We start from the raw sequence: 15,846 nt of genomic DNA, 5'->3' as shown, positions 1-15,846 counted from the left end.
GTCACGGGAGTATAACTGAAATATGCCAGAATTACTTCAGATACCGGAAGAAGAGTTGGTAAAGATAGCAGTTGATTGTTACATAAAAGTTATTTGTATAAAGAAAGATGATTGTTTTGATACAAAGGAAGACTTGAAGATAGCTTTGTATAAAAAATGTCTGGAAGATGGCTATCAACTAAAAGTTAACAAATCAAGCAAAGATCGTTTTGAAACAAAGTGTATGATTGATAAAAACTGTACGTGACGTATGATTGCAAAGATGATAAAAGATTGTGAAATGTTTCAAGTTCGGACTTTTATTGATAAACATACATGTTCAAGAACCCAAGTTTTTCCTCACCATAGACAGACAAACAAAAAGGTATTGGGTAGTTTTCTGGCTGAGTTAATGTTTTTGAATGGCAGGGTATATCGGGGATATGAAATTATGACTGACATGAATGCTCGGTTCAAGATTAGTATCTCATATTCTTAAGCTTGGAGAGCCAAATGTTATGCCTTGGAATTGTTGAGGGGGTCCCCAGAAGCATCGTTTGCCCAACTGTCGGCTTATTGTCATAATTTAAAGCTAAAAAATCCTGGGTTGGTAACTCATATCAAAACAGATAGAGATGGATGCTTTGAGTTGCTATTTATCGCCATTGGTGCTGCGGTTAGTAAATCAATATAATTTTGTTAGTTATATGCATTTCACATTTAAATGATTATATTTATTATGTATATTATTTTGTAGATTCATTCGTTTATTACTTGCATGGGCCCAATTATTATAGTTGAAGAAGCACATTTGAAAGGTCGATACCTTGGAGTAAACTTATAAGCAGTAGCCATGGATGCTAATAATGTGGTACTACCAATAGCTTATGGGGTTGGCAAATCTGAAACCTCTGATTCATGGACATGGTTTATGGGGTATCTTAGGGTTTACATAGGTCATATCAGCAATCTGACAATCATATTCGATAGAGCAAACTCAATTGACAACGTTGTTAGAAGGTGTTTCCCAGATGCTTTTCATGGACTTTGTGGTGTTCATTTGTACAGAAATCTAAAATCAAGGTCTGCTGGTATAAAAAATCACAAATGAATATATTGGAAGGTTGTAAAAGCTTATCGGGAAGTGGATTTTAATAAGCATATAAATTGTTTAAGGCGTGTTTTGCCTCAATGTGCTCAAACACTAGAAGATGTCGGGTTTGAAAGATGGTCAAGAGTACATTAACTTAGAGCAATGCATGGTTTTATGACGTCTAATAGTGCAGAATCAATCAACGCTCTAAGTCGTCATTCCCGAAAATTAATGGAGTTTTTTCGAGCCTCTATTCAACAGTGATACTACAAGAAAAGAAACCATGCATGTATTATTTCTTTAAATTTGTAACTTATCATATTTATATATTTTACTAAGTATTATTTATTTAAATTTACAGGAATATTGGAACGTCGTGTTACACCATGGACTGAAAAAAAGATAACGAAACGTGTTGTGAAGTCAGCATCATGGAGAGTTGAATATGTTCAAACACTTTGTTTGAAGTATTGGATAATAACTTAAATGGGTTTGTCGATCTAAATGCAAATACGTGTAGTTGTATGAAATGAAAAACATCGGGTTATCCGTGTGGTCATGTTATAAAAGTTGCTCTTCATCTAAACCAAGATGATTCAAGTGCATACGCTATGGATTGCTACACTACAGAAGTATATCGACAGACTTATGCCGAGATTGTCTACCCTATTCCACATTCTTCTGAGTGAGACATACCAGATGACTTACAAACAATTTTGCCACCAGTCATGGACAGCAGGCTACTTGGCCGACCAAAAAATCACGATCGTATACCGTCTAAGGGTGAAGAGAATATGATATCGACATGTAGTCGGTGCAAGAAAAGTGGTCATAGTAGGTTGACATGTGGATCACCAGTGCCATCACAATCATCTTTTCCTCTACCAAAATATGGATCCTCATCAAAATCCAAAGCTCATATGGTGCCAAGCAAAAGGAAATCAAAATCGCAATAAAAAAAATCCCAATCACAACCGGCTTCACCTTTTGGGACTTATTAATTTAAGTGATTTTTAAATGCAAACGTTGTATTATGTGTGAATGCATACATTTTTAGTTAGACATGCATTAGTAACTTGAGTTTGAACATTGCTATGATCTGTTCAGTTGTTATCACTTATCAAATTGTTGTCTATTATCTTTTTAAAGGTGGTTTCCTTGAATTCGCATTACGAAAGTCAAATTCACGTTGCGATTGTTGCGAAAGTCAAATTCGTGTTGCGATTGTTGCGAAAGTGTACCTTCAACAGGTCTTTTTTTGCCTTCATCATAATGCAGATAGAGATGGACTTAAACAACAAATCAAATTTTACAAATCAATTAAACAAGAAAAAAAACAATTCTTATTTACACATCTAAAAAAACAAATCAACTGCACATTGATACAACCCCATACAGTACATCCAAATGCTCCTAACAATAAGGAGCTTACATCTAAATACATTCACGCTGCTCACTTCAGGATTAACCTGTAGAAACCAAACATTTGCTCAAACAACACTTTCTACATATCTAAAACCAACAAACAACAAATTATTGAATTCTAGGTACTTAAACCAATCATTTTCAAACAAACAAAGAGTATATATGTTAACAACACTTGCTCAAACTTACCAATAACAAATGGTTGTTTATGCACACTTTCAACACGAGGATGCAAGTAGGCAACGTCTGGAATATATCACTCTAGCCATAAAATAACGAAACCACAACCCTATTGCACCTCTATCTCTATCTGTGGGAGGTAGAAACTATTTACCTCCTGTCGTCAAACGTTCCAAGCACATGCAGACAAGAGGACCACAATCCCCTCTGGCTCCAGCCGTTTGTTGTGGCGTTGTCTCATCTCTCATCATTGTAACTTTGAACTTTTTTGGCTTCTTATTTCCAGAATTAGTCTAATAATCAATCACATACAAGTATTTAGCCAAATGAGCGCTCCATCCCTTACAAATAATATCTTTTAAATCAGACAATGGTATGTAATTCAACATGCTGTCATATACTATCGTCTTCAGGGATGGGAGCTGAAGCTCGACGAGAAGCCAATGACGATGTTCCATAACAGGGATAAACACCTGCAATCATAAATAATAATTCAATTGCACACATCAAATAAAATTTATGAACACCTTTAAATATGCACATCAAATACTAACTTTATCGACCTTCCACCACGCAGGATAAAGACGGGTTTTTCCATTACCCAACACATATGAAGAGTCTCTCTGATCCTTCAAGTGAGCTGCATGAAAAGACGAAGGCATAATAGTCCATCGCGTATTTTTTATTTTCTTCAATTTCCTTATAATCAGAAGACGTGACACCCATGCATCAATATGTTGTTTTATAAAAAAAATACATATATTAGTGAATTTACTAAATTTTTAAAAAAATAATCAAAATCAATATAAGAAGAATATAAGACTTACCCCCAATTCGAAATAGGTCATTTTCTTCAACCCCTAATAAAAACACCCCACCAAGACCGCTCAAGAAACAAATGCATATCGTCGATTAGGCATATGTCAGCATAGCACCCCTGGCTCCACTCATGTAGATAAAAATCAACTGCGATCTTAGCCCAAAGGGTATTATCCAGAATTGTGTCTGGTAGTGTTCTCCTCTCCTGCTGAGGAATGGTACTGGCCGGTAACTCATACGAAAGCCAACTCTCATCCATCATGTCGAGCACGTGAGGGGGTTTATCAATATGTCGGCATAGTATGCCACATGAATCGGGCTCTTGAATGGTGGGAGGGACCTCTTGAACGATGACAGGGGCCTCTTGAACGGTGGGAGTGGCCTCTTGAACGATGAGAGGGGCCTCTTGAACGATGACAGGTGAATCGGGCTTCTTCTTATGGAGTCTTGGCACTATTGGGGTGAAAGGAGACGTAATGACACTTACACGATGTCTGATGCGTGAACCCCATCGTACAAAAAAAACCCAACGTAAAAAATCTACCTTATCGGGTCACTAAAAATAAATTAATACATAAATCAATAAATAAATAATTAAATAATACTGAAAAAAGGTTATTTGCATTTTTAGTATAGTATTAAACAAACTTACCTTATTGCGTAGAGTATGAACCTCATTCTACAACGATAAAACAATCACACGTAGAGCGGCTATCTCATCACGTAAAGTAGATACCTCACCACGTAAAACGCCATTGTCGTCGCGTAAAACATCTACCTCACTACGTAAAGATCGTACCTCATCGTGCCATGTGCCATTATCGTGACGTAAAGTACTGACCTCATCACGCAAAGCACTGATCTCATCACGTAACACCCCTAACTCATCCCATGGAGGTGGAGAACAATGAGATAAATGTCGTGGCATCTTTGCCGGTCGCCTATCATGAGGTGATGGTGGAAAAGAGGCTCGATGATGTGATGGAATAGGTGATGGCTCTCGTTGTGGAGGTGTATAATCAGCTCGATCAGGTGATGACTTTGGGTGTCGAACTGTAGAATCGACTCGATCAGGTGATGGCTCTCGAAGTGGGGGGTGCTCATCATCCATCTCATCAAAAAACGCTTACTAGCTTGCCACCAATCAGTGGCAAGCTCAACCTCTGTGGGTGTCAGCCTCTGTAATGGATAGTTGGCCTCCTAACAATATAAAAGCTCAAACAAAGTTAAACGTCTACTGGTAATAACTTGTTTATATATGGTAGTATTTGTGTTAACTTACATCATTCATCGTCGTATATGGTAATAAATCTTCCCAATCCAACAGTCGGATCCTCCTCCAGGTAATAACCCTAGGAATATCATTTGAATTTTTTCTTGCATATGTCCGCATGCTGGGAAAAGCCTCAAATATCCAAATCTACAAACAATATAATACACAAACATTAGTAATTGTTAAATAATTAATTATAATTTTGGAAACATTATATAGAAATTCTTAGCTTAAAAGCCCAAATAAAGCCTACCAAAGTGTATTTGGAACCATCGCCACGAAAACGACTACGGTTCTCAAAGGCATACGACAACTTTTCCATGTAGCTTTCCATAGATATGAACCCCAGGGAAACGTGTTCCATGCATTTAGGTCCTCTACCAATAGTATCAGGTCCTCAGAAATAGGTTGTCTGGCCTTTTTGCCTAAAAAGCCGGCATTCAAAAGTAATAAAATGAATACTCGGGCAACATCAAGGTCATCCATCTGAGTAAAACCATCTTTAAGAAGTAATATTTTCAAGTCGTTAACGTGTAAACTGGGCTTCGCCTTTGCCAGCTCAAGAAAAACCCGAGATAACAATGATGGGCGGGCGATATGACTAGTGTACCGACCTACTTCATCGTGTCCGAAACGTAGACGAGTGATTAAGCAAAAATCCTCATGTCCAAAACAAGTATACGTCGGTGGAAAATGAAACCATATATCTTCATCACCACGTTATATCCTCTCGGGTAGATCGTTAGTCATGGTCTGAAGAAACAAATAGGTCAACAAAGCATCTCCACCTGGATGTTGTACTTTCAGCCATGGCCTAAAGCAAGTATACTCAAACAATTTTCTGTATACAGGTGTAAGTGTCGACGCTATTGTAGTGGCTAGGCTTAATTTTTTTCCTTAGAGTCAATGAAGCCGAAAAAAATTTCTAACAAAAACAATAAACATACCAATTTAGATATACCAAAAACTACAAATCATACACTATAAACAGACATGATATTAAACAGTGAAAACAAAGCCAAATATGTTTCAAACTAGCACGGTATTCACCAAAGTCATTATTCTATCATAGTTTTTTGGTTGAAGTAATGCAAATCATTCAAGTTTCAATTTGCAGAAGAAGAGTATTTTCTGAAACTTAAATTCGTAACGCGAAAATGAAAATCGCAACGCGAAACTAAAATCCCATTGCGATTTTCGTGTTGCGAATTTCATTTTCGTGTTGCGAATTTCATTTTCGTGTTGCGAATTTAAGTTTCAAAAACTATTCTTCTACAAATTGAAACTTAAATGAATTGCATTACTTCAACCAAAAGACAAAACAAAGACAAATATCAACTTCACAGGGTTAAAGACTAAACAGTTTAGCTGTATTAGCAGCAACCGAATAAATGTACTAAGCAATCTAAGTGAAATTGTTAATATATATATTGAAATTACCAGTAAATTTATCATAAATTTAAATATGAAAAATCTAATAATAATACAAAAATTTCAAAATAAAAATAATTAAAAAAACTAACCCTCGGTGTTTGATTTTCCATTTGTGGCCGTGAATGGTTGTCCGTGAATGGTTGTGAGGGTGGCTCTGAGAGATGGAGATAGATAGATTTCGTCGGAGATGGGGACAGATTTCGCCGGAGATGGGGATGAATTTCATCGGAGATGGGGACGGAAGTCGCCGTAGAGAGTGAGATATGGAGATGTGACTGAGTTGTGATTTTGGGTTTTAGGTTATAAGTTGCGATTATACTATTTACATTTGTGTTGCGAAATTAATAATGTGTTTCGAATTCGAAAATAAAATTCACGTTGCGAAAATAAACACACTTTGCGAATTCGACTTTTGTTTTGCGAATTATAAATTCGTGTTGCGAATTTGGAAGACCATGTTGCGAATTTGGAAACTGTATTGCGAAATTGGAGTTCGCGTTGCGAATTTGTTGGTCATTTTCGCAAATCCAAAAAATTTGGTTAAAATCATATATTATAAGGCATTTTCGATCTTCTAAAGTTATTTTATCTAATATTAATATAATTCATACATTCCATGACATTAACAATCAAAAGAATCCCATCCTTATAATATAAATTAAATTCAACCTAAAAAACCCCTTTAAAATAAAACAAAAGCCGCCCTTTCGTGCATTAGGCCCTTCATCCCCACCCACTTGTTGCATGTTGAAAAGGCAAGTTGCTAGGGAAACAACTCCAATTCAATTGACGGGCGAGCTTTTAGGTCTTGACTCTATTCCACATAACTGTTGACCAAGCACCATGGGACCGACAGGGGTCACAAAGCCGATATATCCAGCCCGTTTATGAGTTTATGAGATTTTGGTGGCTGACGAACTAAAAAATTATATTAAGAGGTTTAAATTACAATTTACATTTATGTATTCGATTTCGTTATGTTTATCGTTATTGTAAACATAAAAAAATGATATTGTGGTCACTACAGGCATCATGATTGTGGATTTTTTTTATAACATATACTATTGTGGATATAACGATTGTTGATATCGTAATTTTTCACGATGTTGTTATCATTGCATAACAGTCATTTGATTACATACTTTTATTTAAATAATTGTTCATAAAAATAAATGCTGAAAAAAATAAATTTTAAGTGTAGCTTCATAATAATAAGTATTGAAAAAAATGGATCTCTAATAACAAATATTAAAAAAAATTGGACATTTATATAAATTTTAAAAAGAAATAAATTATAAAAATAGACACCTATAATAAATATTAGAGAAAAATTGAAACCATAACAATAAATATTTTAAATAATTAAACCTTATAATACATTATAAAAATTCTAGACTTTGACCAAGTGTCCCTCCTGCCCAACCAACCAAATGGCCCAAATTTTGATGCGGTTCTCATTGCTAAAATCTATTTCCTAAGTTTACGGTCCTATATGGTATATATGCTATCCTACAAATGAAGTCGGTGGACAAATTAGAAGAGTTGCCATGACCACCAAAACGCCATAACCATTGCGATGCCGATAATAACGTTGGTGCACGAGGACCGCGATGCTGCACTTTCGTCCAAGGCACCTTCGTATTCCATTGTGCTGTTTTCAAGAGGAGACGTTGGTTCCTCGTTCTGCCCTTTTGATGATTTCTGGCTGCAAATTTTACGTACCAAAACAAAACGTTAGAACTCCTGGACATTAAAAAACAAACATAAAATTGAACTCCAGTCTCCAGCTCACATTAAACGTGTTTCCTTGGGACTGGAAGCATTTATGTTACGAGTATTATCACGTCAACAACAGTAATAGAATTTTGATGGGCGTTCACTGTTCAGTCTGGCAGAGCACAATTGGCCCCAATTTGCGGGTTCGGTATCAAAAAGCAATGCCTACCGGTTATAATAAAATACGTCGGCAATATAATTGCCTTCCGGGAGATGCATCGAAATTCAATTCATGTCGTGACAAGTGACAACCCACAATTTATATTTCAGCTACAACGCCTAAAATGACCAATGCCCGACCACTCTACCTAGCATATCAAGGAGGCAGCGACACAGCGAGCCTTGACAATGTTTTTACTGTAAAAGCCATCTCAGTAGGTAAATTTTAAATGTGGTGCAGCCGACATAAGAAGATATACGATGGCAAATGAAGGCTAACGTTTACATTTATTATTAACGGCTTTTGTCGACAGAACGTTTTTCTCATGATGAAAATTACTATTACACCATTGACATTAAAAGTGCAAAACCAAAAAGTTAAGAAAGGTTGGTAAAGTAAAATTTACCTGGTGTTAGGCGAAGGGCAAAAGGTAATTGTGTAATCAGCATTGGCACATGTGAAGGTACTGGTTTTATCATCGTAGGCGTAGCTGTAGGCGAGTGGGCAAGCCGTCTTAAAGACCTTTGAGTACGAAGAAGGCTGGCAAGTATCAGGTGTTGCATACGCGCCGCTGCAACAGTACTGAGGCTGACCGAAGGCCTCGCAAGCGCTCTTGCAAGCGACTCCACCTCCGCCGTCTGTGCTCATCACCTTGAGATCTGAAGGACACGAGTCATTCATATCCACGGGGCAGCCCGTGTAGGTACAATTCGGCCCTGTGCCACCCCGAGGAACTACCAACATAGGGATGTTGTAACCATCCACCAAACTCACATCAAAAAAATCGAGACCACCAGCACCATCTAAAGTAAATTCAGCCAAAGTGGCAGGTGGAGCAGCGCCATTTCCTGAGCATTCGAGCTTGTCGGAGCCACAATCCCCGGTCAAACATGAAAATTTACCGGTGGAATCTTGGGAGCAATGGGTTCTGCCCCAGAAACGACCACCCCATGATGTCGGTGCGGTGATGGTCTTGGTTTCACCTCTTTGGAGAGTGAAACCTGTCGTGGGAAGTGATGGAACACCTGCGTTTGTGAGAATTCCAGGCCATACAACATACTCGCATTTGTTTACTATGGTAAAAGTTGTTGCTTGCAATCCTGTTTAAAATGCAATGAAAATCAGTTCAAACCCAATCTTGATTCCAAACCCCAAAAACTAACTTTAGAATTAATAAAATATGATTCAGTGGTTCGCCATCAGTACCTGATATGAATGAATGTGATAGAATAAGAACACAAATGGAAACAAAAAATGTAAGCTGGGCCATGAAGTTTGCGAGAAGAGCTCTCTCTATAATGCGAAAGAAGAAGAGTAAGCTTGGGGGATGGCCAAAATCCAGCACTTTTCTTCTTCTTTGGAGATGGTGGTTGGGGAAGTGTGAGTTCTGCAGTGGCGAAACAGATTGGGTATTTATAGAAGGATGAGCTATAAAAACGAACGTCAGACACAGTCAGAAAGATGACTGCGGGCCCAACTAAGAAAGTTGCTATGTGATCCACCCAACCAATTGGGAAGATGAGTTGCAGCGTTTAGTTGGGAATTTATTTCCTTCCTCTCTTTTCTATTTTTTGCTTTTTAGCATGTGAAGCAAAATTCTGTGGATACATGCAAATATTGGATTGAAATAAAAATAACGTTAATATGCTGAAACAAGTTCCTTTTCTGCTGCTGTTTAATAAATTAATAACTCTATGTAGATCAATTTTCGATTATTCCATAATGGTCAAAAAAAATTTATGCAAAGAACCAAATAATTGGCAAGGATGATGCAGAACGCCAATCCAAATGCGGCTTGCTACATTCCTTGTTTCTTCATTTGGTTTGCCCCTTCATTAACCATCTTAGAACGGTTTTCGTATTTAGTAAACAAGAAAAAAAAAGGCTTGGCAACAAGAATTTGAAACAATACCTTAATTTGTTTCAGATCTTCACATTTATTTTAAATAATCAATTTTTTTTATTTTTAAAGACAATTTAATTTATAAATATAATATGCTGAATCAGATATAAAACAAATATGTTAAAATATCGACCTAATCTAATTCTATCTAATTCGTGAACTATATTTTCATATTAAAGCAGGGAGCCGTTTACTGGTTGAACCATGAAGGGGTCAATTTCAAAATAAGGGTAAATTATATCGTTTTTCATCGAATTTTACTCTCTTTCTTATTTTGTTTACTGAACTTTCATTTTTTCAATTTACTTATTGAACTTTACAGATTGAATTATTTTGCTCACTCCACCTTTAATTTTCTAACGGTGTTATGACATGGAAAAAATAAATACTTTTTAATTGATAAAAGACTGTTCAAAAAATAATGAAAGGTTTAATCCCTCCCTTGAAGGCTAGCCATACCCAACCCCATGACCAAAGGTCACCGACTATACCCAATAGCCTTTTGAGGAGGACTAACCATGCCGATGCCGGTAGCCACCACACCCCATCAGCCTTTCGAAAATAGTTAAAAATGTTGATAGTATGGTTGGAAAAAGCCCCAAACTCTCCACGGGTAGCGGTAGACCTTTTGATTTATCTTCTCCCGATTTCTGCCGTTCACCATCGAATAAAGCTCAAATGAAGATATGTAAGTCTCATCACCCGTGTGCTCCTCACCGTTAGAATTCGTCATCTGACCACCGGAGTCACCACTATCGAGAACCCGAAAGTAAAGTTTGTTTCTTTTTCTTTCAGGTCACTTGCTTTGGTCGTCGTATATTTGCCAATAAAAGGTATGATTGTCCATGAAAATTTTCTTTGTTGCGTGCTCTTTATATGATAAATATAGCTATTCATTTCCAACTAGATTTTTCAAATGGTTGTGTTCTGACTACATGCTACTTTGTAAACTTTTGCAAGGTTTTAAGATGAAACTCTCTCTGTTTGTCAGCAAACTAGTTCAACCCCAAGGGAAGCATCGATTTCGCACATTTCCTCATAAACTCTGGTATTTTTATTATTTTTTTATTTGTCTTAAAATTTCATTTATTTTATCTACGTCATAACACCGTTAGAAGAATGACGGTAGAATGAGTAAAATAATTCAATAGGTAAAGTTCAGTAAGTAAATTGAAAAAATTTAAAGTTCAGAGAGTAAATAAGAAAGAGAGTAAAATTCAGTGAAGAACGATACCCTTCAAATAATTATGTTAGGGAAACACAAATGGTCTGACATGAAAACAACAGCTTAAGAAGATCTTTGATTTCAAAATATCTCAATTAAAATATCTCATTTCTCAAACCTTAAATGCTGAAATTTCCCCTTGGAGTGAACATAACAAGTTGTTCTGAACTCTGAGATTTTCAGGCGCAGCCGTCGGCTTAGACGACCAGACAACAAGATTTGTGCTGGAATTTTGCAGTTAGCAAACTGCGCACGCCAGCTTTGAAGACTAAGATACGGTCGGAATTCATAAGTTTTTATGTTATTTGGTGTGGTCGTTGTCGCTGAAATAATTAGTGATCTCTATTATTGTGTTAACTTGTTAGGTTAAACACAAATTTCAAGTTTCACAAGTTTTTCATATCTTATAATTTAAGGTAATGATAGTTCGTGATCTCTATTGTTGTGTTATTATAGTTGATCATAAGTTGTTGTATCCTGAGAGACAGACAACCAACGAACTTCAGAACCAAAGGAGTTGTCGAAAATGTCTTAAGAAAATTATGTAGCGACATGTCTCAATTGTTTCTGATTTGAAGATCAAAATCAAAAAGTATTTTATATTTCTTTTGTTTCCTTTTATTTTAAATAAATTTAATTTCTTTCTTTTAATTTTCTTATATTTAAATTTCATCTCAGATTATTTCTTCGGTCAACAAACTTAAGATAATAAACTCGTTTATCTCTTTAATTTTTGTAATGACATTTATTTATTATTAGTTTTCTGTATTATTCTCATATTAATGCGTAATTTTTTTAAATAAAATACGAACAAACAAAGACACCAATGTGCTAAAATTAACATGACTGGATGACATCATCATATTTTCCCCACTTCTAAATCATTAATATTTTAGGAGATATTCACTGAATCTGTGTTCTTTATGAAATTCTGTTATGACTAGGATACAAGAGAATTAGATAAGAGGTTTAAGTCAAATGATAGTGATTAGCGATAGAGTTAGAATCCAAATACTACTCTTCTTTGTATTTGGTAGAAAATTAAAAAAGAACATTGTAGGCAATAGTTGACATTTAAATAACAAACTAAGCACTAACTAAGGTGAGGGATTTGTAGTTATCTTTTTGGTTCAAACATACAGAGGTTGAAAACATATTGTTAAATGATCGAGAGTCTTTGAATATATATTATATTACATACACCTCATATTTATTCCAAAAAAAGGAATAATAGGTGAATAAATTATATTTTTTATTTAAATATTCAATTTTTTAATCAAAATATCTGTTTAATTTTTTTTGTTATTATTTAAATATTAAATTGTTAACTTCATTTAAAAGAATTGTGTCTTAATGAATGTATAACATATTTAAATATTTGAAGAATTTTAAGTCATATTTTTGAAAAATTAGAGATTTTAATAATTTTTTAAAATTAAGGATTTTAAGAGTCTTATGCTGAGGGGAAAAAATAATTAAAATTTATACATGTTAAACAATTAATTAGGTGAAGACTTTTTTTTGACTAACAGTAATGATTCAATTTTAAAATTATAATTATGTGAAATTCTTACAATATTTGATAAAAAAAATTCAACAACTAAAATATAACTTCAACACTTTTTTATTTTATTTTTTTAAGAAATTTTAAATTTAATCTTATTCTTACCTAAGAAAGAGAAGAAAGGTGTTTGGTTCAACACAAATTTGTTCAGTTAAGCATTTAACTAAATACATTATACATTATGTTATACAATATTAACTGTATGCATAAATGTTAGCAAGATAATCATCCTTCATTAAATTTTGGACCGCGAATTAAGTGGGTGAAATTAATACAGTATATAAAGCACTCATCGTTCTTTTTCTTAATTAATGTCAACAAGTGTTCAACAGCTGGCTTATTGGATAACATTCATCACTCAGCAACGAAAATGACATTTTGATTACCGCAACGATCATCAGTGAACAGTTGTAATCTATCATTAGGGTAAATTACAAATTTCATCACTAAACTTTATTTCTCTCCTGTTTTACTCACCGAACTTCAATTTTCTCACTGAGCTTAATATATTAGATTTTTTTATCACTGAACTTTATTATCTCGTATTTTGATCACTCTGTCGTTAAATAATTAACGAAGTTAAAAAAGATGCCGTTTTAAAAAAACAAAATTTTTATCAAAACGGTGTCATTTTGCATTTATACAATAACCTATTTTAACATTTAATGGTCAAGTAACCAAAAAATCCTGATGTATTAAGTACATTGATGAAATTAAAAAAAATCCAAAATTCAATGTGTAAAATAAGAGAGAGAGTAAAATGCAGTTATCAAATTTTTAATTTACCCTCTATCATTAATCTAAACCGGTTCAGGCCTCGGTAAATAGTTAAATTCTCATCGTAGAAAACCATCAATACTTTTTGTTAACTATCAACACACAAACACGACAGCTCGATCATGGGAATCGCTGATATTGGATAACAAAAGAAAAGGGTCATCAAGAGATTCGAGTTCCAAGAGTAGAAGCACGAGGAAGGTGTAAATCATTGGTGTTGGTTTTTCGGGTATGAATTAGTCGGAACAGTAAGGTATTAAATGCAAGTCGACGTTTATGGGATGTTTCTGTCATATGCTGAAATCATATTATAATTTTATTTGGGAAGATTAGGAGCACTCAAAAGAGATGCCATCATAGTATTCGTAATATTCCAACAATGGGAGTTGGTGAGTGTTGATAAGAATATTTAAGCAACTCTTTCAAATCACATCAGCTGCATGCAAAAGCCAGTCCCGGTGAGAGAATTAAAACGAGGTAATGGACAAACGAACCTTAATTTATATATGATTTTAAAATCATATTTTTCTAAGAGAACCTTAAGAAATTTAAACAATGGTTTAATGAGTATTTATTTTTGACTAAGTCAAGACCATCGATGACAACTTTGATTTTTCAAAACACTTGTTTTTCAAGATAATATTTTTCGAATCTAGAAACAGTTTCTACTCGCATAGTGGGCTTAAACCCATTTAGTGCTTTTAGATGTGGGGCTTGTTTTGTTTAGGATCACTGTGGGGGTAACTTTAGCCCAATACTATAGCCCGACTAATTATTTAGCCTAATACTACATCAGATTTTTTTATTTTAAGATCTACTGTATTTACTATAATGATTTGGAGCTTATCACATTGAAGTGAAGAGTTCTAATAAACTATATTTTTTATTATAAATTTTTACTCTGACACGACAAAATTTAATAAAAAAATATATTTCATTAGTACTCGTCACTTCGACGTAATGAGTTTTATCATGCACTTTAACATTTGACGTAGATCTCAAATTAATTTTCAAGATAGTCTAATAGGTTAATTTTTTCACCCCGGACCTGTTGGGCCAATTTTGCCTCACCGTGGTAACATATAAATTAAAAAAGGGTAAACTATATAGACGGTCATTAATGTTTAAATAAGTTTTCGTGTTTTCCTCACTGAAGTTTCAAAAGTTACAAATTGATTACTTACGTTATCAATTTATAAAGAATCAGTAACTCGACGTTAACAGCCATTGCTTGAATGACGGAAAGTTGACATGAAGTGTTAAATCAGTAACCTAGCACTGTTTTGCCACATTAGAAAGCCACACATACCCGTAATTTGACTCCCAATTTTGATCATTAAGGGGGGTGTTTGGTTCAAGGATTGTGGGATTCCCATGGGATGGGAATCCTACATTCCCATGTTTGGTTGGCCGAGAATCTCATTTCCAGTAATGTTTTATTACTAGTAGTAGATTTTTTTGGGTATATTACTGGGAATGTCATTACCTCACTTCCCTTAAATATTGTAACATTACCGATGTTTTGGACTAAAATACCCTTAAATTTTTATTTTTTTCCAAAAATATCATTCTTCTGTTGAATAATAAAAATTCTACGAAGGTTAAATTACAAATTTATCCTTAAATTATTTTAGATTTACAAAAAAAAATCTATAATTAAAATTCTATATGAAGTTCAGGTGTTAAAAAAAAATTTACCCTTTCATTAAACATTTTTTTATATTTTTAATTTTGTAAAAAAATTATATAAATATTATGAATTTAATTTTTTAAAGAAAATATATAAATATTTTACAATTTGTAATATTATACAAATATATAATAAGGACAATTTGGTCAAATATACATTCCAATAATATTTTATTCCTTTAACCAAACACAATAATCTTACATTCCTGCTAAGCCAACCAAACACAAAATTCAACATTCCCAGTAATCCTATTCCCTTGTAATCTTTTATTCCCATTGATAATCTTACATTCCGTGAACCAAACTCACCCTAAAAAAGTTGAAGAAAAAAGCTTTATTCTCATCCGTTCTTCTCCACCATTAACCGAAGAGTGTTGCAGAGTTCATCGGTGCAACAGTTGATAGCCAAAAACAATCAAGACTGATGGAAAATCAACACCATACTACCACCAATATCAACAATCACCATCTCCTTAAAGCTCCATACAACCTTTATTCAATGGTGGATGTCGCACAAGTGCTATCAATGGCGTGAATACACCCACTAGG

General features: G+C 34.5%; 1 protein-coding gene and 2 long non-coding RNA genes across 3 annotated transcripts in view; 2 read left to right on the top strand and 1 right to left on the bottom strand.

Moving 5' to 3' along the window:
* The first annotated feature begins 47 nt into the window (after nt 1-47).
* The window catches only part of LOC120216701, a 19,608-nt gene continuing 3,809 nt past the window's right edge, over nt 48-15,846 (top strand). The window contains exons 1-2 of the long non-coding RNA XR_005525075.1: nt 48-58; nt 1,894-1,900. This is a non-coding gene — a long non-coding RNA (uncharacterized LOC120216701). The remainder of the gene's footprint in view (nt 59-1,893; nt 1,901-15,846) is intronic.
* On the bottom strand, nt 7,636-9,530 carry LOC120216698 (pathogenesis-related thaumatin-like protein 3.5). The gene is made up of 3 exons (XM_039214050.1): nt 9,346-9,530; nt 8,546-9,239; nt 7,636-7,908 (listed from the first exon to the last, which is right to left on the bottom strand). The coding sequence occupies exons 1-3, from the start codon at nt 9,407-9,409 to the stop codon at nt 7,737-7,739; spliced, it is 930 nt and encodes a 309-aa protein (XP_039069981.1). The 5' UTR covers nt 9,410-9,530; the 3' UTR covers nt 7,636-7,736.
* LOC120216700 lies at nt 10,490-11,785 on the top strand. Its single transcript, XR_005525074.1, has 4 exons — nt 10,490-10,730; nt 10,838-10,875; nt 11,003-11,090; nt 11,451-11,785. It is a non-coding gene; the product is annotated as an uncharacterized LOC120216700 (long non-coding RNA).

Source organism: Hibiscus syriacus, unplaced genomic scaffold (assembly GCF_006381635.1).
Source record: "Hibiscus syriacus cultivar Baekdansim isolate YM2019G1 unplaced genomic scaffold, ASM638163v2 tig00110163_pilon, whole genome shotgun sequence".
NCBI classification, from domain to species: Eukaryota; Viridiplantae; Streptophyta; class Magnoliopsida; order Malvales; family Malvaceae; genus Hibiscus; species Hibiscus syriacus.
Note: the sequence above shows the minus strand (reverse complement) of the source record. Positions and strands in the feature narration are given on the sequence as shown.

What these genes read in the sequence shown, in the direction of transcription:
- LOC120216698 (XM_039214050.1), bottom strand. Translation starts at nt 9,409, where the DNA reads ATGGCCCAGCTTACATTTTTTGTTTCCATTTGTGTTCTTATTCTATCA. An exon ending in ATCACATTCATTCATATCAG is followed by an intron (nt 9,240 to 9,345) that starts GTACTGATGGCG and finishes CATTTTAAACAG; the next exon opens with GATTGCAAGCAACAACTTTT. An exon ending in TGCCCTTCGCCTAACACCAG is followed by an intron (nt 7,909 to 8,545) that starts GTAAATTTTACT and finishes TAAAATTTGCAG; the next exon opens with CCAGAAATCATCAAAAGGGC.